The 27,603-nt window shown below is 45.2% G+C and overlaps 1 protein-coding gene across 1 annotated transcript in view; it reads left to right on the top strand.

Moving 5' to 3' along the window:
• Positions 1-27,603, top strand: part of BBS9 (Bardet-Biedl syndrome 9) — a 309,282-nt gene that overhangs the window by 59,941 nt on the left and 221,738 nt on the right. Inside the window, exons 12-16 of the mRNA XM_054991070.1 lie at positions 7,853-7,929; positions 11,172-11,225; positions 14,737-14,836; positions 16,326-16,430; positions 19,812-19,952. Of these exons, the coding sequence (XP_054847045.1) occupies positions 7,853-7,929; positions 11,172-11,225; positions 14,737-14,836; positions 16,326-16,430; positions 19,812-19,952 (477 nt within the window). The remainder of the gene's footprint in view (positions 1-7,852; positions 7,930-11,171; positions 11,226-14,736; positions 14,837-16,325; positions 16,431-19,811; positions 19,953-27,603) is intronic.

The following is a 27,603-nucleotide window of genomic DNA, read 5'->3' as shown; positions in this document are numbered from 1 at the left end:
CGTCGGAGAGACGCGATGAGTCCGCTGTCCGCCCTCCTTCCAGGACTCCTCCGCCGGAGGCGATCCAAGAGGTGGATGTGGTTCCGATCGACAGGCCCCCTACACCATCGGGTCGGCCTCGATCGACGTCGTATGAATCGGGCTCGATTCGTTCCACTGGGAGCCGACAAGCCCGCTCCTTTGACCGGAGTTCCCGCTGTTCTTATCGAAGCCGGTCTAGAGGTAGTCGGGGCCGGGACGATCCAGGTACCCGCTCTTATACTAGAGAAGACTCATACTTCTCGGACCAACGTTATCGGAGGGTCTCTCTGTCGCCGTCACCCAGAGCCGGTTCCTATGCTGGTCGTGATTATACACCCCGTCCCTCGGAGGTGGTGTCTCCTCGGAGCCGAGCTCGGTACAGTGAATCCCCGTTGTCGGACTCTCCGGAGAGAGAAATTGGGCCCTCGGAGGAGGCTTCCCCAACCGATGATTTCCGAGCCTATAATGAGCTTCTTCAGAGAATGGCCAAGGCTCTGGATTTGGAGGTCATGTCGCCTGAATCCAAATTTACCGACAAGATTCTACAGCATATCTATTCGGGGTCTACTCCCTCGATTGCTTTCCCCCTTATTGAAGGGTTTGCTGATATGTGGAAGAAACTTCAGTCGAGACCGGCATCAGCTACCGCTACTAACAGGAAGGTGGAGAGCCTTTACAAGACCAAGGACGATGTGCATTCCTTTCTAGCAGTGCATCCACCTCCGTCGTCACTTGTGACTGAGGAAATGCAGGCTCGTTCTCGCCAGGGTTCCTCTTCAGCTCCAGCTGACAAGGACAGCAGAAAGATTGACAGCATGGGTAGAAAGCTGTATACCTCTGCCACGTTTGGCATTAAGGTGGCTAATTATGCAGCCATGATGTCGGCATACCAATTGTTTTTGTGGAAGAAGGTGGCTTCCTTCCTTCCTAAGATTCCTGAGGAGCAGCGTACTCTCCTTAGGGTCATACAAGAAGAGGCTGTCCGTTTGTCCAGGCATCAAATCAATGCTGGCAGGAGTATGGCGGACACAGCTGCCAGATCTCTTCTCTCCTCTGTGGTCTTGCGCAGGTACGCATGGCTTCGTACAACTGCCCTCCCTGCTGAGACGAGAAATAAGGTGGAGGATTTGCCGTTCGAAGGCACCACGCTGTTCTCGGAAAAGACCGATGAATATCTTTCGAAGAAGAGAACCGACCGCCTGACGGCTCGTTCGTATGGGGTACTACATCAGGCCCCACAGCAATCCTCTCGTCCGTATTACCGTTCCTTCCAGCGTGGCAGACAACATCGTTATCAGCCCTACCAGGGGTACGCGTACCAGCCACACCGACCCTACCAGAGCCCTCAGGCTTCCTTCCCTAGACGGAGGCAGGGCCAGCGTCCTAGGACTGGCTCTCAGCAACATCAACCTAAAGATCAGAGCCAATCACAAAAACAGTTCTGACAATCACAGGGACCTGATCCCTTTTTTGGGGACAGGCTTAGCGCTTTCTGGAGTTCCTGGAATTTGATCTGTTCTGATGTTTGGGTTCTTTCCATAATACAGTTTGGTTATAAAGTTGAATTTGTTGGTTTACCCTACCTGTGTCTCCCTGTTTTTTCTTCGGATGTTCCGCGGTCAGAAATCTTGGGAGAACTCTCAGCTCTTTTACAAAAAGGAGCGATAGAGGAGATTCCTGCAGAGTCAGCTGGGTTGGGCTTCTACTCCAACCTGTTCCTAGTGGAGAAAAAAGATGGGGGGCTTAGGCCTATCCTGGACCTCCGGGGCCTAAACAAATTTGTACGGATCCGAAAATTTAAGATGGTCACATTGCAGATGGTTTTGACTTTGCTGCCCCCTTTCTCTTGGTTTGCAGTCCTGGATTTAAAGGACGCCTACTTTCATATTTCTATTTTCCCAGACCATAGAAAATTTTTGCGTTTTACCTATGACCATCGTGTTTTCCAATACAGGGTCTTGCCCTTTGGTTTAGCCACTGCCCCCAGAGTATTCACTAAATGTATGGCAGTGGTAGTAGCCCACCTGCGTCTTCAGGGCTGTTGCATTTTTCCGTACCTAGATGACTGGCTTCTAGTGGGTCAGTCTGAGGCGGATGTGTCCAATCAGGTGGCTCTCACCCTGGACTTATGTCTCCGTTTGGGTCTTTTTGTTAATCAAAAAAAGTCTAAGCTGACTCCTGTTCGCTCCATTCAGTTCATAGGGCTGATTTTGGACGGCGTGCGTAATGCGGGTTTCTTGCCTGAAGAGCGCGCCTCAAAGATTAAGAAGCTCATTTCCACCCTTAAGAGGTGTCGTTTTCAGTCTGCTAAGTTTGTTCAGACTTTGTTGGGTTGCATGGCTTCTACGACTGCAGTGGTCCCTTTGGCCAGGCTGTTTATGCGACCTCTCCAATTATGGTTTAATTCAGTTTTTTCCCCGAGTAGTGATTCCCAGAATAGGAGATTGTCAGTCCCTAGACGGGTGGTATCTGCTTTGGACTGGTGGTTAGAGGACTCTAACCTATTTGGAGGGGTGAAATTTGGGCATCGCCAAACCCATTTATCTGTCACGACCGATGCTTCTTTATTTGGTTGGGGGGCTCACTGTGACGGAGCTTATGCTCATGGGTTATGGTCTGGGTCAGAACGTATGGAGCACATTAATGTCCTTGAATTAAGGGCAATCTTTTATGCTCTGATCTCCTTTTCAGGTGCGGTCCAGAACAAGTCCGTCCAAGTCCTGACAGACAACACGACGGCGATGTTCTATGTCAACAAGCAAGGGGGCACGGCGTCTGTGGCACTATGCACCGAAGCGATGAGGCTTTGGCACTGGGCTATAGACCATGCTGTGTGGTTGCATGCTGTTCACATCCCGGGAGTAGAGAACTCTATGGCGGATCAGTTGAGCAGGATAAAAGGGGACAACCACGAGTGGTCCCTTCAGGACATGTATCTTGCTCCGATTTTTTCCAGGTGGGGGGATCCGGAGCTGGACCTGTTTGCGACAGCAGAGAATCGCAAGGCCCCATGTTTTTGCTCCAGGGGAGGCGTAGGCCTAGGGTCACGTGGGGACGCATTTCAACTAAGTTGGTCAGGTCCCCTGTGTTATGCCTTTCCCCCATTCCCGCTGCTAGCCAGGGTGCTCAGCAAGATCCAGAGGGACGGGGCGACAGTCATCCTGGTGGCCCCGTTTTGGCCGAGGCAACCCTGGTTTCACTCCCTCCTGAGTTTGCAGACTCAGTCCATCAGTCTCCCAGTAGTTCCAGACCTTCTGTCCTGCGAGGGGGTGTTTCACCACAACATCGGGAAACTCAGACTGACAGCGTGGCTGATCAGACCGGGGGTTCCTTTTCTTCAGCAGTAAAGCACGTCTTGCTTAACGCTAGACGTCTGTCTACGAGACAGTCCTATGCCTTGAAGTGGGACAAATTTTCGGCCTGGTGTCGACAGCGAGCCTTGGACCCTTTTTTGGCTCCTCTCTCTGACATATTGGAGTTTTTGTGGGAAGTTAAACAGAAAGGCCTGTCTAATAGTTCAGTTAAGGTTTATTTAGCAGCTATTTCGGCTTTCCATCCTCCTATTGATAAGAAATCTGTGTTCTCCCACTACTCTGCACGTTTGTTTTTACGAGGGTTGAATAATTTGTTTCCCCCCATTCGGGCTCTGATCCCACAATGGTCATTGCCTTTAGTTTTGGCTCGCCTAATGTCCAAACCGTTCGAGCCGTTGGCCTCGTGCCCGTTACGTTTTTTATCCATGAAAGTAGCCTTTTTAGTTGCGGCCACCTCGGCCAGAAGAGTGGGGGAGTTGGCGGCTTTATCTTGCGAACCGCCTTATCTAAAGTTACACCCTGAGAAGGTTGTTCTTCGTACCAAAGTAGAGTTCTTACCTAAGGTGGTGTCTCGTTTTCATCTGTCCCAGGAGCTGATACTGCCAGTTTTCTTTCCAGTTCAGAACTCGGAGGCAGAGAAAGCTCTTCATTCTTTGGACGTCCGCAGAGCTATCCTGTTTTATTTAGATAGGGTTAAGTCTTTTAGGCTTGATTCTAACTTATTTGTTTGTTTTGCGGGGCAGAATAAGGGGAAACGGGCTACGTCCCAGACCATCTCGAGATGGGTGGTCCAGACTATTTTGACTTGTTATTCTGCTGCTAACTTACCTTGCCCCTTGGAGGTGCGTGCCCATTCCACCAGGTCCCAGGCGTCGTCTGCGGCTCTTCTCAGAGGTGTTCCTCTTCACGACATCTGTAGAGCGGCAACGTGGGCCTCGGCGGATACCTTTGTGAAACATTATGCGCTGGACATCCTGGATAGAAAGGAGACAGCGGTGGGCACAGCGGTTCTCCATTCCATCTTTGTGTGATGCTTTGGCGTCACCTCCACCCGGGTATTAAGCTTTGTAATCTTCCCATGTGGGACTGCACAGGAAGACCGTAGATGAAAAACAGGTTTTACTTACCATAACTGTTGTTCATCTAGGTCTTCCGTGCAGGCACACATGCCCTCCCTCCTTCCCCGCTAACTCTCTTGGTACTTACCTTGCAGGGGGCGGCGAAAGAGGAACTGAGGGTATGTGAGGGGCGCTCCGCCTCCTAGGAGCCGTTTCGGCGGGAAAGCGGCCGCGCATGCGCGATTGGAGGCTGGAGCGCCCCCTAGTGGTTTAGAGCTATAAAAATCTCCGGTATCGGCAGGCCTGCGCGTGCGCAGTCCCATGTGTGCCTGCACGGAAGACCTAGATGAACAACAGTTATGGTAAGTAAAACCTGTTTTTCTATGGAAACCACACAAATAAGATCGCCCTCTCTTCCCTCTTCTTTTTTTTATAATATAAGTTTTATTAAGTTTTCAAAAAAAAAAAACCCAAAAAACAAGAGAACCTTTTTGTCTCAGATTCATGTACAAGATAATCCATTATATGATCAGTATTTCAGAAAAAATTGCAACATAGACATCAATCCATAGAAAAGGAAACTGAATAACCACACACCCCTTCTTTCTCTTTATATAGTACACAGACCATTTAAATCTCTCTCCAAGCACTTTTTAATTTTCTTGCTTTTTAACCCACCTATTCCATTTCCTTTCTCATTTCTAACAATTATTTATATTTTAAGTGAGCATCATCTTAAGGCACATTTCAGTCCTTTAATTCTTGAGCCCAGGGTATTAAACCCTTAGTCTTTCCAGAAATAAAGCAGAGAGAAGAAGAAAAAAAAACAGAAAGTATAAGTGAACATCATTACATTCTATTATTAGTCCCATTATTTGTATATGTCATTAACTAAATATTTTCTTAAAGGAGAGAAGTATACAATAAAGTTTTTATAACAGCCTACCCTTGCTCTTTAATATATCAAATCTCAAGCCATCTAAGATTTACTACTTGTATTTTCATTATATAAAGGCAGAAGAAAAGCAAAGCAAATATATAGGCAGACTTAGCTTAACCTATAATTTAAATTTAAAAATTTACACACTTATAAGGTTCCCTCTAGTTTCCTAGTGTTTCCCCTGTTAAACCTACCAGCTATCTTATATCAAAATCATTCCCATCCCCTTATTTAAAGGAATAAAAAAACTTCCAACAAAAAACATATGAGATAAGAGGGGAAATAAGAGACCCCCAAGACCCGTTTACCAGGTCATACTTTGAATTTCATTTTTATTCCTCTTATCCCTCCCTCCAAAACAGTATTATGGCTCCTTTCCTACAATACTTTTATTTAAGGAAAAGAAAAGAGCTCCAACAGAAGGAAAGTAAAAACAAAAATAAGAAGGGGGGCAGAGGACTACAAGAGCTCCTCTGCCCCACTCCCTCTAATCCAATTATCAAAGCCCCAGGATCATAATTTAAATTCCATCTTCTAGAAATAAAAAATTCAATAAAAACATAAGAAATAAGTGGGGAGATAAGAGATCCCCAAGACCCATTTACCGGGTTATACATTGAATTTCATTTTTGTTCCTCTTCTCCCTCCCACTAAGAACCCTTCTATCCCACTCCCTCTAATACAGTTGTCAGAGCCCCAGGATCATGATTTCAGTTCCATCTTTTCTTTTTTCTTCTTCTTTCTCCCTCTAAAATAATATTGCAACTTTCTTTCCAACAATCAACCATAAACGGCTCTTCTGGCCTTCCAAGCATTTTTGCAAGATGTCGATGGGTACATTACTATGTCTCTGATTGTCTTTCTTCCTCTTTGTGATGTATTTCTTAGTTGAAGTGCATTGTGTGCTTTTTGCTTCGAACAGAGGTGGTACACTAGATCTCTTCCTCACAGCCTTCCGTCCACGCCTTTCCCCCTTCTTCTCCAGCTTTTGTACTTTCACAGAAAGAGACTGGTTTTCTGTTTGCTTTTGTTGTTTCTTCTCCAATTTTCTTTCAAATAAATCTGTCCCATCAAAGGTTTTCTTCTAATTTGGCATCTATCACTTTGTCTTTATCTGATTTGAAGTCAAGTGTCTCGTCTGCTTTTCTTAATACGTCATCCAACAGCTTAGAGATTTGCTGCAGTTTTGAAAATATTTCTTGAGGGAGCGCCATTTTATTCACTCACTTTCAGATAGTCACCAAAGAGCTCTTAAAACAGGTAAAAAGCTACTTTGCTCTTGCTGTTTATAATTCAGAAGATTTTTTGCTACCCAGCTCTCTCCCAGAAAAACACTTTTTGCAATCACTCTTCAATAACATTCCTCTGGGTCATAAAACGGCCGCTTCTCCGGAGGATAATGAAACCCCCCCTCCTCAAGCTGAATAGCCCTCATAAAGCCATAAACAATTCTCTTACTGGAGAGATGTCAAGTCAAATCACTCTTTTTCGGTCCTTCAGTTGTCTTTACTTATTATCTTGTCAGGAATCTTCGCTTTATTTTCGCTTTTTCAAAGTCCCGGAGTTCGCAGTTTGAGAGCCATAGGGCTTCTTCCGCGGTCCTTGCCTTGAGCCGGTGAGGGGGCTACACAGAGGGTTGCCAGTCCCCTTGAGCGCTTCCAACTTGCTCTGGCCTACCCCCCTCTCCGTGGGGGGCGGGGTTTGCGGGCCCGAATCCTCGAGTCCCAAGGAGTCGGGAAGATCACGGCACTGAGCTCATAACTCAGCTGCCGAGACGGCACCACACCATTCCGGAAGTCACTCTCTCTTCCACTGGTGCCTTGCAATCATGGAAGAGATGGTATTATTTCATTCACTCTGGGTTACTGCATCACCTGTAATGTGGTGCATTTTGTTTGTGAAGCTCTTCTGACCCTCAGGAGATTTTCAGAATAAAAGACAGACTGGGGTGGGAAAAAATTTGCTCCACCAGCTCCTTATGCAAGTTTTTCCACTGGATTCAGCCAAGTATCCACAGTCTACCTCTACTAAACAATTGTGCAGACTAAATGGACTTTACAAGTAGTAGATGGATTGATGAAGTATGGGCATGTATGGGGAAGGAGTTCAGCAACAATTGCTTCCTTCAGCTTAGGGGTGAAAAAGGATCTGAATGAAAGGACAGGACTGTTGCCATTCTATAGACCCATATTTATTCTATTGAGGTCAGGCCTTTGGTCTTATCAAGGTCAGTATTGTCTACGCTGACAGACAGCATCTTGCCTAGATCTCAGGCAGGGGTCTTTCATATCAGCTGCTTTCTAATCATATTAGCCAGAGATTCCAGAGATTGAACCTGGGGCTTTATGCATGCAGAAGGGGAACTAAGCCATGGCCCCACCTCATGGTAGACAAGCATTTTGCAGACTAGACCTCATGCATTTTCAAAACTTCCAGGCTGATCCTAAATTGATTCCTGGTTCTTGTTAAGTCTTCATATTATATAAGGACTGTTTATTAATTATCTGTTTCTTTTGCAGATGTTTTGCTCAAATCAGAAAAAAATGAAGATTTGGCACTTACAGTAGAGGTCTTTTCTGCTCTGGATTCAGTATCTGTATGTAAGCCTGTAAATATTTTAGAAATACGTACACTTTCAAATCAACATGCATGTGTTTTATGTTAAAGTAATAGGCACTGGTATTAAATGTGGCTATGTTCTGAAGACCTGGGACTAAGGACTGGAGCATATCTAGAGAGATACTTGACTTTGAATAGTAGGTCCCATGTCATGCTAAAAAAGTGTTTCATTTCAGCAGTGGTTTGTGGGATTGTTTGAGAAGTCTAAGGTCAAAGTCATTGTTGGCATGTGTATTTAGTTAAACTGTTCTCTGGATCCAGACCCATACAAATTGCTCATAATTACATTAATTTAAATGCATGGATTATTGCAAACTGGCTCATTCCTCCTCTCTAAATGCTGTAACCTTATGTATACTTACTAAGCAGAAAATTCCATTTAACTCAGTGAAACAGAGTTCTAAGTAGCTTAAAACTATGTTTCTTCTTTTGTAATATGTGTGTTTTAAAACTGTGTTTCTTCTTTTGTAATATGTGTGTTTTACAGTTGTTGGTTTTAAATGGATTTGAGAATAATTTAAAATATACTGATATATCTAATAGTCAACATGGCCCCATCTGCAGAGCATGGTCAAGTAGACACAAAATACTCATTTCTGCAAACCTGGGGACACCCAAGTTTGCAGAAAAATCCTAAAATTCCAAACAGAGAAGAGTTAACTGTTGCAGACAGCTGTTCTTCCAACGCAAGGAGTAGAAGGGTAGGGGGAAAGGACTGGAAGTCATTGTCTTGTCCCCCTTAAGCCACTGAGAGCACATTGCTTGAGGGAGATAAGGGAAGAGGAACAAAAGTCATTGCTGCCCTTCCTGGCCACCAACATGGTAACGATGGAGGTGGGTATTGGAGGAGGTGCTGAATGGTCTGCCCACCCCCACCCCCCCAGCCACAAGGCAGTGGTGGTGCTGCAGGCAGGCAGGAGAAGGAAGTACAGAAGCCCTCACTGCCCTTTCTGCCACTGAGGGGGCAGAGCTGTGGGTGGGTGAGGGAGTAGGAACTGCTGCCCTCTCATGAGGCTGGTGGGCAAGCCACCATGGGAGGCAGGTAGTGCTTCACCCATGAGTCTTGCAGGTCACTGCTTGCTGTTATAGATTATATTTGATGGTACTAAGGTGAAGTGTGTTCCAATAAAACAATGTTAGGGAGAATTCAGAGGAACACTTCATGTAATGATTGCTTCATGTAATGATAAGCCAATCTCAGATTGATTTAACACATGAAAAAATGAGGAACATGTAAATCTATTGCTTATAACTATATTGAAATTATTTAAAATGGCAAGTCATACTCCAGGCAATGGGAATTTCTTGATGTTCTTCAATAACCTGCAAATGGAAGTTGCCCCTTGACCCAGCTGAGTCAATGAAAGCACACTTTTTCCCTCCAGTATTTGTAGAGGAAGTATAAAAGCAGATTACCATATAAAGTTGTTTAGAGTTTTTAAAGTAGAATTGTTCAGAATATTGAAGAAGAAAACCGAAATAAGCAGCATTTGTTTTGAACTGCCAGTCATAAAGATGTGTACAATACTTCATACTGTATTATTGAATCTTTGTTCCATCACTGGACTCGATTAATTATATACGAATATTCTTGTTTCCTCAAATATAATTACTTGATCCTGGGTGCAAAATGTCAAAATCCTCCTAGTGTAGTTGGAGCCTATAGCTCCATTGCATGTTTTGCTCTAATTCTTACATGTTCGGCCCACTAAAATTAGAGTGCATAGTTATCCCTTGCTGTTACTACAATATGTGATGACAATTACTCACTGAAAGTTTGAGGTCCAGGGAGAATTTAGTCATTTTTGTCAATAACATCTGAACTTTTCTGGATATAGCTCTTCATGGTTTACACAACTGTAGGACAGTGAATAGTATCTTTTTTTACTTATGACTGCACTTCATTGATATTGTTGGCAAGGTTCTCAACTGATGAATGATGACAGCCCAAACCACAGTCAAAAGAAGCTGGCTCCCTGTAGCAGATTATACTTACACACCACCCAATGCAAGTTTATTTGCTGCCAGCTGCTGTCTGCCCCAGAAGCTCAACCCAGCTTCCTGTTCTCACCAAGAACTGTCAGTCAAGTGTTGATTCACTACAGTTTTATCCCAGTTGTCAATTCAGACATCATGCCACATCATTTTACAAACCCTAAATATAGTTTAGATCTGTTTGTCTGATTTTGTTTTCTGTCCTCTCAGTATTTCGTCTCTTAAGCGCGTGCATATATCTATTCCCATGGTATGGCAACCTTACAAGACAGAGTAGTGGATATAACTATGGTTTACCAGTTCACACACTATGCCAAACAGCAGATGAACTTCTTTAATCATAGTTTGGCAAGATGTCTGAAAGGAGTCACTGAGTCTAGCATAATGGCAAACTCCAGTTTTGCACAAATGTCCCTGGAGGATCCTCAAACTTTTGTGCTTCCCTCTTCCCCTAGTCAGATAATAAAATACATCCAAATTAACTGCAGACCATAGTGTGCTGTTATTTCATTTACAGTTAGAAATCCTAGTTCATTCTTCTAGGAATCCTGGTTTGCAGAGGAAATATAAACCACAATTTTCCTATTCAGATATAACAACAATGCTATGGCTTTCCACAAAAGCAGAAATCTCTAATCAGTTGGCAGCAGTTGAAGGGAGGAGGAAACTCTCTAACCCAAGAATCCCCCTATTCAGAAATCATGGTTTGCTGTTAATAATGTGTGAACCAAGATTTTCTGCCTTCTTTCCTATTCCAAGTCTTTGTCTATTGTCCACTGAATGCTTTTCTCAGAGGTAATTCTCATGGTTATAACAAGTCAGTCGTGGTAGTTAGGTCTTTATAATTTCGTTGTGAAAAAGATCTGAGTTGTGTGTAAAAACATCTACTTTGCATAATGCAAGCTGTTTAATGCCCTCTTTGTATTATTGTATCATATATATACAATATTAACTCTCCTATTCAAACTTTGGAAGATAAACTTATACAAAGCAAAATTTTGAATAAATTGCTTGGGATGTTTAAAATATACAGAACATTACTGCCATTTGCTCTGCTTTTATACGGTTTTTAAAAGTATATATTCATTTTTTGTATGGGTATTACCTTCATTTGGAACTATCAGTAAATAACTTCTCTGATGACGAAAGAGAATACTTATGCACTGTATTTATTTCTGTATAATACTGAGTATACTCTGTTTCCATTTGTTTTCTTTTTCACAGCAAGCCATTGACAGTGAAGTAAAAGCAGAGGTGGTTCCTTCAGTGACAGTAAAGGTATTGTTTCTTATTCAGACTATAAGACTCACAGTATAAGACTCAAAGGGTACCAGCAGTTTTGACATAGTTGTCTCATCCATATGACAAAAATTATGTGAGTACAAGTTAGTTAAATGTAAAACGCTGACACTTTTATATGTTGGGGAAGTTGCTTTCCTAAAACATTTAATGAAGCAATTAAAATGTAAGTGAATTGGTAATCCATGCTGATAAAAAAATTATGTGTAAACATCATGGGCAGCATTCAGAAGAAAAGTATATAGTCACTGGGATGTATTTTGTAAAAATACTTTTAGTTGTTTTACCTTTTTAATGACTTAATTCAGAATTTCTCCAAGTATGGAGTGAGCCTCTCTAGGCAAATGCTATCTGTCTTCATACCTCATCTGGTGAAGTTGGTTTGCATGTAGTTTGGCATTACATCTCTCAGCCATAGCTCCCGTTGGCTATCCCAGTGGCATTAGTTTAAAAGCTGCACTGCCACCTTTTTGGTATTAAGTGCCAGTAGTGTGGTTTGCTGTTTGTTCAAGTGAAGGCTGTCTCTTTTGTACAGCTTCATCATGCCCCAGAAAGTTCCTCACTGCCTAACAAATTTAAACCCCTCCTCCAGGCACCAGTTTCTTATCCATTCATGATTGTCCAGGCTACCCCAGTCTCATCATATTTTGGAAGCTAAGCCAGGTCAGCACTGGTTAGTATTTGGAAGTCCTGTATTTGGAAGACCCAAGGAAGTCCTGGGTCGCTGTAAAGAGGCAGGCAATGCCAAACCACCTCTGTTCATCTCTTGCCTTGAAAACCCTGTGGGGTCCCAAGAAGTCAGCTGCAACTAGATCGCACTTTACACACACATAGAAAACTTCCTTTTCAGTTAGAAGTAACAGCAACCTGTTGTCAGGGCTTGCCGCCACTGCCGCTGGGCGTGGCACTGGGCGGTCTGCTCCTGACATCATAGGGGGGCCAGGGATTCTGCAGGACCCTGCTCTGTGGAAGGAGGGGCGGTATACCTCACCCAGACTCCCTTTCAGTCTACTCGCTGGCCTGCTCAACCTGGCCTGCTTACCCTCTGCATCCTCCTTCATCTCCTCCTTCCAGAACTCTCCTCCAAGCCTCCACCCTTGCATCTTACTGCTCTCACTCCACATCATCATCACTCCTCACTCACACCCACCACCACCGGGCTCTTCCCAGCCAGCTTTTATAGGGCTTCCTTCTATTGTCCCACCCCTCTTCCAGCCTGGTCTTGGGCTGCACCAAGCAGTTGCAGCTGAGGTAGCTGATCTGGCCCCACTGACCAGCACCAGCTGTGCCTTGTTCCCTGGCTGCCCAGCCTCCCTGCCTTGGCTGATTGCTGAAGGCCTGTCCAGCTGCAGTCTCCTGGCTGGTTGCCCAGGGCTTCCTGCAGAGTGCCTCCAATAGCCCCACCTGGAGTGTCTTGGCTTTTGGCAACTCCTGGGCCAGGCTACTATTTTCTAGCTGGGGCGTGGCTTTGGGTTGTTGGGGCTGCTGCTGCTTCTCCTCCTCAGGTAAGGTCTTTGGGTGGGTGACTGCTGGGCTCCCAATGCCTCTGCCCTTGCCCCCTTCCGCCTTGCTTAGTCCCCTTTCCTTCCCTAGGGGAGTGGGACTCGCTGGCCCCTCTCTGTCTCCCCCTGCCTCCTGAGGCCCTGGGCTTTTGCCCCTTGCCCCCGGCAGGTTCTGGCTCCATTTGCCCGTGGGAGGGGTTGACTTGCTGTCCCCTGGCTGCCCCCTCTGCCTGCCAGTCAGACTGGTTGACCTGCTGTCAGCTGGCTGACCAGTTGACCTGCTGCCTGCTGGCTGCCCCCTCTGTTTGCCCGTCAGCCCGGTTGACCTGCTGTTCCCTCCTACCAAGTCTGGGGGCTGGGACCCAGACCCCGGACACCTGTATCTTGTACTAAAGAGAGCATTGATAATTGTATCTGAGTACAGAAGACAAGGAGGGAAGAATAAGGAGAGCATGAATAAGAAGAGCCCTACTGGATCAGAACAGTAGTCCATATATCTTGTATCATACAGTTACCAGTTGGCCCTGGAGGCCAGCAAACAGTGTGTGGAGGCCAGTGCCATCCCCTGTTCAAAAGAAAAAACGACAAAACTCTTCAAAAAGACAAAAGGACAAAAGCATGCAACAGATATGTGAAGAAAATGTACAATAAAACCACTTTGAACCCACTGACTGAAAATGATAAATATATTCAAATCTATACACAGGGCCGACGCCACCATTGAGGTGATGAGGCAGGCGCTGGGGCGCCGGAGGGGACACCACGGAGCTGGCATGCCTGGCCCACAGCTGCTGCAGCTGGCCAGCCCTGTGCCGCTGCCACTACACACCCCCAGCCGGGCGCAGCAGCCACGGGGCAGGCATGGCAGACGTCCGGGGTGGCGTGCGGAATGCAGGCAGCCTCCACACGCCGCCCCAGCCGGGCGCAGCAGCCATGGGGCAGGCATGGCAGACGTCCAGGGTGGTGTGCGGAGTGCAGGCAGCCTCCACACGCCGCCCCAGCCACCCGCCAGTCAATGGGCCCGGATTTGCTGCGTGATGATGTCATCTCGTGGTGACGTCATCACGCAGGCCGGGGGCGCCAGAAGCCCTGGCGCCGCCCCTGTCTATACAATAGAAATTAATAATGACAATTGTTATTATTTTAACGCTGCATTAAGTATTGTAAAGCACAGAAATGAATGTACAAAGATGAACAAATAACAGTTGAAAAGGGATTCAACTACAAAACATTGAGTGGTCAAAATTCCAAACAGTGTTGCATACAAGACTGCGTGATGCTGTGTTTGGAACTTTTGCCTGTTCTTCAGATACTCGGAACAAAGTGCAGTGCAGTGAATCACAAGTGTTATCTCATACCAAAAGACAACTCTAATTTCAGCTGCTAGCATACTGTCATTCAGCTTTGTATGCAGCTGCACAATGAGTTAACATTTTCATTGAGCTTTCAAAAAGAGTCCAGTAGCACCTTTAAGACTAACCAATTTTATTGTAGCATCGTCAGATCTATACGAAGAGAACTGTGATTCTCGAAAGCTTATGCTACAATAAAATTGGTTAGTCTTAAAGGTGCTACTGGACTCTTTTTGATTTTGCCACTACAGACTAACACGGCTAACTCCTCTGGATCTATGACCATTGAGCTTTCAAGATCTCTTTCCCTCTCAGTCACAGCCTGTTCAGATCTCACCATATTTGAAGATAGGAGTTTTGTTCCAGTGTGAATCACATTACATTTATCTATGCTGAACTTCATTTGTCACATTGTTGCCCTCTCACCCTGTTTAGAGATACCTTCATGTAGCACTTCTCAATTTGCCTTGGTTTTCACCAGCTCTCAGGTTTATACTATCTGCACCCAGAAATTTACTAGTTTTCAATTTGCCTTTTACTCCTAGAAGTGTTTACATTTTGCTTTCTTAGTTGTATTGTGTTGAAATTTCCTTGCTGCTGTTTTTAAAAGACATTTCTAAATTTTGTTTCCAACAGATCACATTGGAGAGCAGGCTGACACCACTAAAAACAAAATTATCAGTATGTGTACAGCCTCCTTTAGCACTGACCCAGGACAAGTTCATCTTGGAATTAGGTATACTCTTGTTTTGAACTTAATGACCGCTTATGTTTTCCAGATATGTTGTCTAATAAACTAGGTGTACTATCTTCAATAGAATTAATGGTTTAGAAATAGTGTTAAATTACTAAACTGAATTCAGCATGCACCCAATTGAGTTGTGCTAACATTTCATATAGTATGTCAGAAGTGGTAGTGAAAATGAGAAAAGAATAGGGTATGTTTTAGATATGTGTTTTAAAGAAAAGGCTAAAGTCGTGATTCTACAAAGGCGTATACTGTAATGCAAATACTTTAAAATATCTGATTATGTTTCATTGAGTTATGATTAAGAATAGAAGTGTTAAGATCAAGAACAGAAATGTGTGGTCAGCTTCCTACATCGTAGTAGATTTGGGCTTGATATCCCACAGTGCAAAGGGCCACATATTTTGAAACTATTTGGACTTTAAAAGCAATGTGTAATATGGCATTGAAGGCTAAAATATTTTATTTTAAAAAAGAAGTGCTACTGGCCTACCTACAGCCTCTGAAGACTAGGGAAATCTGAAGATGAAATTGTGGGGTTCACTAGCAGAAGCTTGCTATCCATTAAATGGTAAAATTCCTTTGCATGGAAGCCTTCCATTTTCTCCTTTGAGGGAGCAAGACACTGGAGGGTACAACCACTCCCAAGGGATCTTGGCTCATCACTTCCATTCACCTATGTGAATAATTTTATTTATTTATTTTTATTTACATTAATTATTGTCCGCCTTTCTCACAAAGACTTAAGGTGGATTACATTGCATAAGTCAATACAAACATTGGCTGGGACATTCAATATACAATAAAATTGAGTGAGGATAGCAGAAATTTGTTTTGTTTTGTTTTGATCTGGCTACTGTGGCTAGTTCTTTTTCTTTTGTCTTGTGGGATAGAGAATGGACAGAGAAAATGTAACGGAGTATCCAGGATAGACAAAAGGAAATACTACTTTAAACCTTTAATAATTAAAATGTGGAATTCACTGCTAGAGTGAATTCTGTCAAAGGAATGTATAGTTTTAAAAGGAGAGGAGACAGATTCTTGGGGGATTGGTCTATCAGGGGCTACTAGCCATGGTGACTAAAAGGAACCTCCACATCCAGAGGCAGTAAATCTCTGTATGCCAGGAGGCAGCATTGGAGAAGGCATTAGCTAATGTGCCCTACTGTTGGCCCTCCAGAGGAACTAGTAAGGCACTGTTTGAGACTGGATGTCTGGACTAGATGAACCACTGGGCTGACCCAGCAGGGCTCATCTTATGTTCACATTTCTTATCGGCTTTGTAGTGGTCTGGTTCTGTTTTATGGACAGTATTTATGCTGCTTATGTCTGATTGCTTGTTTTTTAATGGCTTGTTCTTTTTATACTGTTGTTTGTAATTGTAGCAGAATTCTAAATAAATACATAAATGATGCTTTCAGAAACATTTCCAATGTTTTTTTTCCACCTGACCTTTAATTTTTTTTTTAATTTATAGAGACAGCTATATCTAAAACTGTTGTACTTGCTGCCTTTTTAAAGGGCTCTTTCCCACCAGCAGATCTGGAAGTTAGTGCTTTAGCTTCATATAGCACACCAACAGGTAAATAGTGTGAATGGGTGAATTGGTGTTGGTGGAAGGAGGTATTTTCACTTTTAAACGTGTTAGGTTCTTGATTGTACCTCTTGACTTTTAGTTTCAGCATGTGTTCTTTAATACAATTTATCTAAATGTTTGAAGAAGCATCTCATTTAGTTGCCTGTTACAGTTCCTTAATTTATGCCAGTGCTGAAGAAAAGCAGTAGCAAATACTTTCTTAACATTTTTAATCTGGTTTTTGTCACTAGTAAAAGTGTTAAGACTTGTAATGATCAGTGTTGTGATCCTGTCCTACACAAAACTAGATGGAGATAATTTCCATGCGGAAGTTTTTTCTCCGCCTTGGCTTCTAACTTGGAGTGTTTTTTTGGGAACTTTCACTTGATGATGTGCTATAATTGTCCTGTTTCCAGGTTTCCCTGTCCTAAATATGTTTTTTCTCAAACCTGATTTACTATAGTCTTTTGGGAAAGAATATAGTCAAAACGCGTTAGCATGCTGTGTGGAATGAATGGTGCGCATTTTCCTGCTCTGCAAAGTTTCTGACCCACATTAGCTACCTTTCCCAGCATTATTTTTCCTGTAAAGCCACTGGAGGGTTTAAAAAAAAAACTTGGCAACTGCTACAGTGCTATAACTATGTATTGCCATTTATTTATTTCAAATTTTAATAGAACCAGTAAAGCACATTTATAAAGAAAAGGACAAGTAAAAAGGGGGCAGTAAGTTGTCTTTGCAGCGATGATAGCAGTGCCCTCAAGAGCCTATGCAGAATTACTGCAGGATATATGTTAGAAGGCAAATTCAGAAAACAATGGAGAAAAGTCCACAGTAACCTCCCGCGTGTGTTACCATTTCACATGCCTCTGCATTTGAAGCAGGGATGAAAACAATGCAGAGAATCCTCACTATATGGAAGCAGCCTGTGGAGTTTTGAGTATTCCCTCATCGTATGTTCTTTTTGGCCTGTTCAGCAGCATTTACAAAGTCAAAAGTTATTTGCTGATTTCACGTATGTCATCCATAATATACACTATACTTTGACAGGTGTGATTCTGACATTTCGTGCTAGTAAATAAGTTTGTTTCACTGCTGGTTATGCATGAATTGTGCAGACTGTTTTAATGGGAAATGCTCTGTAAGACAGAATCAAGGCATAAATTTGGTGTCCCTCATCGTAGGGCATATGTGTACAAGTAGATTTGGCCCTATGAAATGGTAAACAAAGTTTAGATGCTTTCAAAATAGAACATTTCACCTACTTAGCTATTTGTAAATAGAACTAAAATTGGAAGAATTAATACTTTGAAGTGGGAAAAACTGAAATTCTAGTCTAATTAATAAGCTATGGACAAACTGTACCTTCAATTGTTGTTCCTGCTGAAAATTTCAGTAGTGTTTTCCCTTCATCACTTCTACTGTCATTCCTCTTCTATAACTACCTTTATTTGTTTTCCATACAATTTTCTTTTTCTGCTCTGTTTTCATGGGGGGCCGAGGAAAATGAGAACTACTTCTCACTTTAAGAAGCAAGGCATCTCTCACATAACTAATGATTTGGTCTTTTAGTTACTTTTAGTTATCTGTTATGTTGTTTCTTCCCTCCTTTTCCTTTTGCTTTCATTGATTATATGGTAGATCTCAACCCAGAAGGTAAGTGAGCTATGCACTGAACCAAAGTAAAAATCACAATGCTTGGTTCGGATTAAGCAAATATAGAAATGAACAGCTGGTAGGTCCTTTACAAGTAATTGTAGAGTTGCTTAGAGTATGTATGGTGATAAAACACTGTGTATTATTATTATGGTTACTGGTAATTGTGTGGTATTACTTGTATACTGCTTCAAGAGCAGTGTGCAACTTTTTATTTTCATTTGTTTTATGAATTATGTAACCATTGGATTATTCACAACTGTGAACTATATTTTGATTTTACAGTTAGAGGTGATGACTTGCATATTCTCTTCCTATGAATTTTTGATTGAGTCGGATCCCGCCTTCCTGGGGCTGATAGGCCAGGCAAAGCAACTTCACCTGGAAGGAGGGGACCCTCCCCTCAGGCTTTCTACCTAGATACAGGGAATGAGGATTCTAGCTAGAATAGGCTTGAGCACTCTTGGAAAAAGAGAGAATTTTTGAGAGAGATCAAGGAAATAATTAGGCGGGTATACTTTTTGGTCTGCAGTAGAACATCAGGATTTGAATCCAGAGACGAGCGGGATTTTTAGTGTATAGCCTGTGAGAGTCAAGAGGAAGGAGCTCTGACTCTCGGAAGTTTACACTCTGAAAATCTTGTTGGTCTCTAAGGTGCCACTGGACTCAATTCAAGGAAATAGCTCAGCCAGGAACAACAGGAGCATTTATTTTCCTGCTGTGCAGCAGCTACTCTTATTTGTCCAAGATTTGATGGTGCATTAGCCAGTGTGTATGATTCCTTCAGTGATATCACTGATATCCAGGCTATTCTTTGCTAAATATTCCCTCTCTCACATTAGAGTAAGCCAAGAGGGTGTAATGATGTTAAGTGGGGGAGAGGAGGAAGCAGCTGCATCAAAGAGTTTGGGCTGCTGGCCACTTGAGGACAAAAGATGTCTTTGACAGCATGCTCAACCCCTTGTTCCCAAGCCTACTGCTGGATAACAGGTGGCAGCTGTGGCTATGAGTTTTCTTTACCACGTTTGGCTGGTTAGCCAGCTGCAGCCTTTCCTGGGCAGGAAAGATCTGGCCACTGTGGTACATGCCATGGTTACGTCTAGATTAGATTATTACATTGTACTCTATTTGGTGCTACCTAAGAAAAGTGTTTGGAAACTTGTTGGTGCAGAATGCTGCAGTCAGGATGCTGACTGAAGTGGGTCATAGGGAACATATCACTCAAGTCCTGGCATATCTACACTGGCATTCAATTTGTTTCCAGGCACAATTTAAGGTGCTGGTGCTGACACTGAAAGCCGTGTGTGATTTTGGACTTGCATACCTCCCTTATGAACCTACCCAATCACTGCAATCATCTTCAGAGGCCCTGCTTTGGGTTTCCCTGCCTTCTGAGACTGGGTGGGTTCCAACCCTGGAAAGAGCCTTCTTAGTGTGACATCAAAACTCTGGAACTTTCCCCCCAGGGAGATTCACCTGTCTCCTTCTGCTGCCTTCTTCTGTCAGCAAGTGAAGACTTCGTTTTGCTTGGTATTCCCTCAGTGATCCCTTCTCCCTCTCCAGTGTTTTAGCAGGGTTTTAAAAATCTTTTGTATTTATTTTAAGCTCTGGTTTTAAATTGTTTTAATGTTTATTTGTTTGTTGATTTTAATGGCTTTTAGGATTATTTTAATAATTTAAAGATTATTTTAATTTTATATATATATGTGTGTGTGGGGTTTTTTTTTTTAGGTATACCACGAGTTGCCCAGTGTACATTTCAACTCCCCTTGAAATTAGTTTGCTTTCCAACTCAGCCTTCAAAAACTGCAAGCCAGAAGTTAACTATTGACACCAACAAACCGCCGGTTAGCCTTCTTACCCTTTTTCCAGGTAGGACTTCAGATAATGGTGTGCGTGTAATTTGCATCCTGTGTTAGCTGTGATTTATAAAAAAAGAAGTAAGTGAACGATACAAATCTGCTTGGCTGGTTTCTTTGCTTATCAGAAATTTGGTTCTCTATCCTTCATTTAAGTAGCATTAAGCAGTGGCGTAGCATGGGTTGAGAGTGCTCTGGGCAAGGCAAGTCTCACCGCTACGTTTTTTGTTCTCCCTTGTGTGTGCGCTTTGCACATGCACACTTCCAGGCCCATGTGGTGACGTCACTTCCGCAGCCAGCTCAACTTGAGCTACCAGCTTGGCCGCTGTGGGAAGGCCAGCTCGGCGCCCAGCAACATGGCCTCCCTGTCAGGGTGCAGGGGGCGTAGGGGGCACGGGCAGCCTCCCCATGGGCATGGCAAAGTCTCCGCCCTCCTCCACTGCAGCTGCCCAAGCCAGCTCGGCTGCTGTGGGAAGGCCAGCTCGGCACCCAGCAAGCCAGCTGCCCTGTCAGTGTGCAGCCGGTCTCCCCACAGGTGCAGCACACTCTCTTGCACCCCTACAAATTTTGTGCCTGGGAAAACTGCCCCTCTTGACCCTCCCACCATGCTACGCCACTGGCATTAAGTAGCATGCCAATAATGGTTACTTGGGTATTTTCCTCTTGCACATTTACATGAGAGTTTCTGTCATTCAATCTGCGAGGATCAGATTTACTTTTGGCCTCTGTAATTCTGCACTTGAGGGAATTGAACTAGAATGGTGTCTGTTTGTTTTTTCTGCACTAGAAAAATTCTCCATTTCTGCTGTGGAGTTTTTGGGGAAAGAGGACAATAATAAAAATAATAATAATATTTGATTTATATACTGTCCTACAGGATGACTTAACACTCCCTCAGAGCAGTTTACAAAGTATGTTATTATTGATGTATTGTCGAAGGCTTTCACGGCCGGAGAACGATGGTTGTTGTGGGTTTTCCGGGCTGTATTGCCGTGGTCTTGGCATTGTAGTTCCTGACGTTTCGCCAGCAGCTGTGGCTGGCATCTTCAGAGGTGTAGCACCAAAAGACAGAGATCTCTCAGTCTTTTGGTGCTACACTGAGAGATCTCTGTCTTTTGGTGCTACACCTCTGAAGATGCCAGCCACAGCTGCTGGCGAAACGTCAGGAACTACAATGCCAAGACCACGGCAATACAGCCCGGAAAACCCACAACAACCATATGTTATTATTATCCCCACAACAAAACACCCTGTGAGGTGGGTGGGGCTGAGAGAGCTAGAAGCTGTGACTGACCCAAGTTCACCCAGCTGGCTTCAAGTGGCAGAGAGGGGAATCAAACCTGGTTCTCCAGATTAGAGTCCTGCTGCTCTTAACCACTACACCAAACTGGCTCTGGTCAGTTTTGTCAGTTTGTTGTTTGAAGAAACTTGCAAGGTGTTTTTGTTAAGGCACCAATGTTATAACATTGTTTTTTTTAAAAAAATATTTTTTAAAAAAACCAGCCCAAAAGAATTGGTCTAAAAAGTACAAGAAGCACAGTGGGAAACTAAAATATCAAGAGGAATTCAGGGCTCTCTGCAGAGTTTTTGTGTTAGCCATATTGCTGTGTTTTTTCCTGTCAGTTGCAAGGTTTTTTTCCTGTTTTTTTCTTAAAGGCACCAACTGCAATGTTGCTGTTTAAAAAATAATTTTAAAAATTCAGAAAAAAACCCTGGATTGTTTACTGTTCAACTATTCAGGATGTAGGGGAATAAAGGGGAGGGCAAAAGGCAGGGCCAGGCCTCACACCAAAGGAAGTTTTCTGCACTTTAAAAAAGTCATGGTTTGACTTCACTGGAAAAGAAATCAAGGTATGTGTGCCAGGAGAACAGCCACAGAAAAGCCAGGGAATGATTGATTCTGCAGCAGATGCAGTCTTCCTCTGTGCAGAATGCAAAAAAAGTCTAGGGGAGCAGTTTGGAGTCTGAATTGGGGAATGTTGACCTCGTAAGCAGAACTCTGGAGAGAAATTGATGTAGTATGGGGCCAGAATTGATGAAAAAACTCCATGTGGTAAAGACCTTGATTTTTGCGGGAACATGATGTTAAAAAGCTTTCCAGGATTGCACTGTCTTTGGGCAGGTATAGGGCTTGAATCATCTTTAGATATGCTGGGGAGAGGGAGGGGAAGAGTTGTGGCAAAAATTAAACTCAAGATTACAAATGGCAAGGATGTTTTCAGCAGTAGACAATAATAGCCCAGTGTCTGGCTCTGCTTTATTTAAACGAATAAATCCAAACTCTAAGCATTCTTACTTGAAGAAAACCTGAAGAAGTCAATGCCCATTCCCCTGCCTTAACCCAGCTGGTATTAGTGGCAGAGCAGGTGGCAATGCCCCCTGCCTTAACCCAGCTGTTACTAGGAGCAGAGCAGGTGGCAATGCTCATCCCCCACCTTAACCCAGCAGGTATTAGGAGCAGAGCAGTTGGCAATGCCTTCCCCTGCCTTAACCCAATTGGTATTAATGGCGGAGCAGGTGGCAATGCCCACCCCCGCCATCACCCATTTAGGATCAGGAGTGGAGCAGGTAGCAATGCCCATCTCGCGCCTTCACCTGGCTGGGATCAGGTGCAGAGCAGGAGGCAATGCCTTTCTTCCCTTCACGTAGCCAGGATAAGGAGCAGAGCAGGTGGCAATGCCCAGCCTCTTCAACCTACCAGAATAAGCCACTAAGCAGACCGCAATGCCCACCCTGTCTTCACCCTGTCAGAGTCAGGAGCCAAGCAAGCAGCAATGCCTGCCCCCCCTTCAACCTGCTGGAATCAAGCGCAGAGCAGGAGGCAATACCTGTTCCTCCTTTCACCCAGTAGGGAGCAGGTGGCAATTCCCAACCCCCTTCACCCAGCTAGGATCAGGCTCGGAGTAGGCAGCAGTGCCTGCCCCCTTCACCAAGATGTAGTCAGGCACAGTACAGGAGGCAATGCCCCCCATTTACCCAGCATGTATCATGCATAGAGCAGGTAGTAAAGCCCACCACCCCTTCACATGGCTGAGATCAGGCGTGGAGCAGATGATAATGCCCACCCCCTCCTTCACCAGCTGGAATCAGTGACAGAGGAGGAGCGAATGCCTGCCTGCCCGCCCTCCCCTTTCTAGAGCCCCTTGTATTTTTCCCCCCACAACCAGCTTTGTTGCTAGTTGTATCATATTGAATATTAATGAATTTTTTACCACTTTTTATCTTTTGAGAAATTGTTGGGTGAAAAACTGACACATCAATCATAAGTACACTTACCAGGAAGTAGCTGGAATCAACAATATTCACTTCCAATTGTGTTTAAGTTCAGGATATACGAAGTGTGTTTGATTATGCAAGGATAACTTAAATATATCAGAGTTACTTTTATTTTTCTCTGATTTTAATGTTTCAAGATTTTTTAAAAAATCCCCTGTGGGTTGGATTGTAAGTTGTCATCTGCTTAGGCAAGATTTCTAGATTCCCTTCTTCCACTGTAAACCACTATGTTCCAACCCACATTGTTCCCAATGGTCAAGTGACCTTCAGGAGCTGCATTTCAGGGAGCACAGCAGGCTGCCATGGGAGGCAGAAGGTGAAGAAGATCTGTTCCATGAGCTCAATACTGCTCATAGTGCTTATGTGGGTGAGTGGGTGGCCTACTCCTTCCAAAACAAGGATGCCATATTTTCCTCCTTACTTCAGCCACCCCTATTGTATTCCATATAGTTCTAGGGTAACTTCTGTGGGGAGGGGCTGCAGCCTGGAGAGAAATTACTCTTCCTCTCCATATGAAAGTGGAAGTGGAACCTTTAAGAAGACCATCCCTGAAGTTGCAAAGGGAGGAACGGCTGCATAGGTCAGAGGGTTAGAGTCAGGAGGGACAAAGAGGTGAAATCTTCCTCCTCTCTCTTCTGAACGCACAATACTTCATCATCCCTTTGTATCTCCTTTCCCTTTGTATCTCCCTTTGAATGATCATTCCAGAGATCAGAAGGAATGGAAAGAAACTTGAAAAATCAATAAGTTTGGATGGTTGGATACAGGCCAGGTTATCAATAATGAACTTGTAGGGAAGGGGATATCACCTTTCCCTATGGTTCATAGTGCTACCTCTTCCTTCTCCCTTACCTCCGTCCCTTCTTATTCTTCTCCAGCTATCACTTCTACCTTTTTGTTTCTTTTCTTTTTCTAACTGTTGTTCAATGTGCCCTCTACTCCCCCTCCCCCAACGATTAAGGGGCTGGAATTTCAGAGCAAGTGCACCAGCCTTACTTTCTCCTCCACGCCTCCCTTCCTCAGCCATTGCTGATCAGCTGGTCAGGGACCCGAGCTAGGAATGGAAAGCTGAAGGGACATGCTTTCTGCTCTAAACCCAGACCTCTTCCCATCGCTAGTCTGAAAGTGGTATTTCCCCCCACACTGGCTAGTTAATCCCCACTGTATTCCTGTCCTCTCTCCTGCCACAAGGTTTCTACCCTTAAAACTCTTGCTGCTGTTTTCCTTTCTAATCCTCCCCTTGCTGTCTCTTTTTTTCCCTTTCCACTTCTGCAGCTTTACTTCTTGTCTTCCTTGCCAGCAGCAGTAATTGCCACCTTCTCCTGTGGTCTGGAGTGGGGCAGTCAGCACTAGTGGGTAGCTCCTCCTCCGTCTCTTGCGCAGGGCCGGACAAACTTGCGATCCTCGGGGGAGGGGCTCCCAGGATGACTCAGTTTTTCCGGCCCTGCTCAGCAGAGCGGACGCGAATTCGGAGCTCTGAAGAGCGGCGATCTTCAAAGAACTTTAGAGGCGCTGACTCGCCGGGGAAAGGAAGGACGTGTTCCTCCACCCCCCCCCCTCGCTCCTGACCGAGCGTTTTCTGAGCGGCACGGGAGCCGCGGAGGCGAGTGCACAGCCGACGTTCCTAACTGACTAGGACCCGGCTGCTGCAGAGGAGGCGTGGAAAGCGGCGGGAAACTTCGGCGGCCGCTGGGCTCAGAGGAAGCTTAAAGGCTCCAAACGGCAGTAGCCTCCGAGAGCGCGCCAAAAGACGGTGAGTACTGTGCAACCCCGCCAAGAGGCTTTTGCTCTCTGCGAAGCGGGGGGGGGGGGGAACCGGGCCCCGGCCCTAGTTTGGGAGCGCAGAGAGCAGTGCGGCCTCGGAACGCTTCAAAGGAAAGGGAGCGATAAGCAGCCTCTTACTGCATCTTCCTCCCTGGGCATTGCGGCTCCGTTTCTTTGGGGGTGGCTAGAGGGAAAATCTCCCTAATGCACTTCCCTGCAATTTTGATCCGTGCAAACACTGTGAGTTTGGAAAATTATTTGGCCATCCGGGTAATGCATGCTCACGCTTGCTCCCACTTTAGGCAACACGTTTTTGGCGGGAATGATGTCACAGGCCAGCACTTCAGAACAAAAAGCCTCAGAAAGCATGGATGCATCAGAAAGGCCAAGTCACTCCCATTCTAGCCAAGGGAAGAGTTCTGGGAATGGTGAACCCGATCTCACAGGCCCAGAGGCTAAAGCCAATATATTGGCATGGCTGCAGGAAGAAATTAGGAAAGGAATAGATAGTGCAGTTAAAGAGCTTAAGGAGCAGCCTGGCTCCAAGAGGAAAACCCCAAGCACCTCCAATGAAAAGAAGAAGGCTGGGTCCTCCACCCTGTCCAAGCCAAAGAAAAGGAAGCTGGCCAAGTGGATTGAAGCGGACTCCAGTGCCTCTGAGGAGTCTAAGGAAGATCCAGACTCATCCTCGCAGTCCTCAGGAAGTGAGGAGGGGGAATTGTCAGAGGAAGAGGAGATGGAGGCTGATCAGGCGCAGTCCAGGCTTTTTCCGCAGGAAATGTACTCTAAGTTGCTTGCAAAAGTATTGAGAACCCTGGAAATCTCCCAGTCCTCAACGAGTAAAGCTGAGACGGAATCTGCCTACCCACAAGGTCTGGAGAGAGCCTTGCCCAAGGTGGGTCAGAGGCACACAGGGGTGCCCTTGCCAGCCATCTTCCACGATGTACTGAGAGTGGAATGGGATAACCCGGCCAAGCCTAAAGCCTACCAGTCTGTGTTCCACAAATTCTACTCTCTGGGTCCAGATGACGCCAAGAAGATCAAACTCCCTGCAGTGGATGACCCTGTCTCCAGTCTGGCAACCACTTCAGTCCTACCCATGGACGCGGAGGGCATGCCCAAGGACCCGTCGGACAAGAAAATAGAGCAGGCCCTGCGTAGAGACTTTGAGGCATCCGCGGCGTCTCTCAGGTCTTCCTCAGTGGGATCACTGTTTGCGAGGGCAGCCTACACATGGGCCTCAGACCTGGCTGCCGCAGGCAGAGAGGTGCCCAAAGAGGTCAAGAATGAAGTCAAAAAGATTGCCCTTGCGGCAGCCTTTGCAGCGGACGCCACCCTGGACTCCTTTCAGATGTCTTCCAGAGCCATGGGCTTCAACGTTGCTGCAAGAAGGAACACCTGGCTACGGAACTGGGATGTAGACCCACCAGCCCGCAGTAAGGTGGCGGCAATCCCCTACTCAGGAGGCAAACTCTTTGGAGAAGCACTGGATAAGTATCTTGTAGAAAACTCAGACAAGAAGAGGGTGCTGCCATCAAAGAAAAAGGAGATGAAGTACAAAGGAAGGCACTCCTTTCGTGACTTCAAGAGATCAGCTAGACAGAATTCAGACAGGCCATTTAGGGGTAGGTGGCAATCTAAGACCAGATCCGACAGTAGACCCTTCGCCTACAGAAAGCCAGCCTCCCAGTCCAAGGCTCAGAAGAAGACCAACCAAGCATGACTATTGCAACGCACCTCGTCATATAGGGGGGCGCCTGCAGGAATTTGCGCCCCAATGGACGAAGACAGTTTCGGACGAATGGGTGCTGGAGACAGTATCCAGGGGCTACTCTTTGGAGTTCGACAGAATCCCAAAGACACGTTTTATTCCGATGGCCCGGAACTGCTCCCGGCTGAAACATCTTCAACTCATGAAGGCAATCAAGCACCTGTTACTAATCAGGGCTATAGAGCCAGTGCCCAAACACCCCAGCAAACGGGGAGTGTACTCGATCTTCTTCACTGTACCGAAGAAGAACGGAGAGATCAGGGCCATTCTGGACCTCAAATGGTTAAATCTCCACATCAGGTCCAGGAAATTCAAGATGGAGACGATGAAATCGACCACGGAAGCCATTCAACACGGGGACTTCCTGGCCTCCATCGATCTATCGGAGGCCTACTTACATATCCCTATCCGACCAGCGCACAGGAAATACCTGCGTTTCGCTTACAACGGACGCCATTATCAATACAGAGCCCTCCCCTTCGGCCTGAAGTCCGCCCCGAGGGTCTTCACCAAAGTCCTGGTCACGCTGGTGGCTTTCCTCAGGATCCAGGGGGTGGCGCTGTCGCCCTATCTGGACGACATTCTCATAAAGGCTCCCTCCCTGCTGGCTGCACAAACAGCAGTGTCTCTGACAATACAATGCCTGGAGAGCCACGGTTTCATCGTCAACAGGCGGAAGAGCTTGTTGGCACCAGCGCAGAGGATCGTGCACCTGGGCGTAATTGTGGACACAGCACTAGACAGGATCTTTGTGTCACTGGAGAGACAGCAGAAAATCAGGTCACTCATTCAGAACATTCAATTGAGAAGGTTGGTGGAGGTCATGCAGCTGGCCAAATTGCAAGGCATGCTG

This window comes from Eublepharis macularius, chromosome 11 (genome assembly GCF_028583425.1).
Source record: "Eublepharis macularius isolate TG4126 chromosome 11, MPM_Emac_v1.0, whole genome shotgun sequence".
In the NCBI taxonomy this organism is placed as follows: domain Eukaryota; kingdom Metazoa; phylum Chordata; class Lepidosauria; order Squamata; family Eublepharidae; genus Eublepharis; species Eublepharis macularius.
The sequence above is the reverse complement of the archived record's forward strand: the minus strand, read 5'-3'. Positions and strand labels throughout refer to the sequence as shown.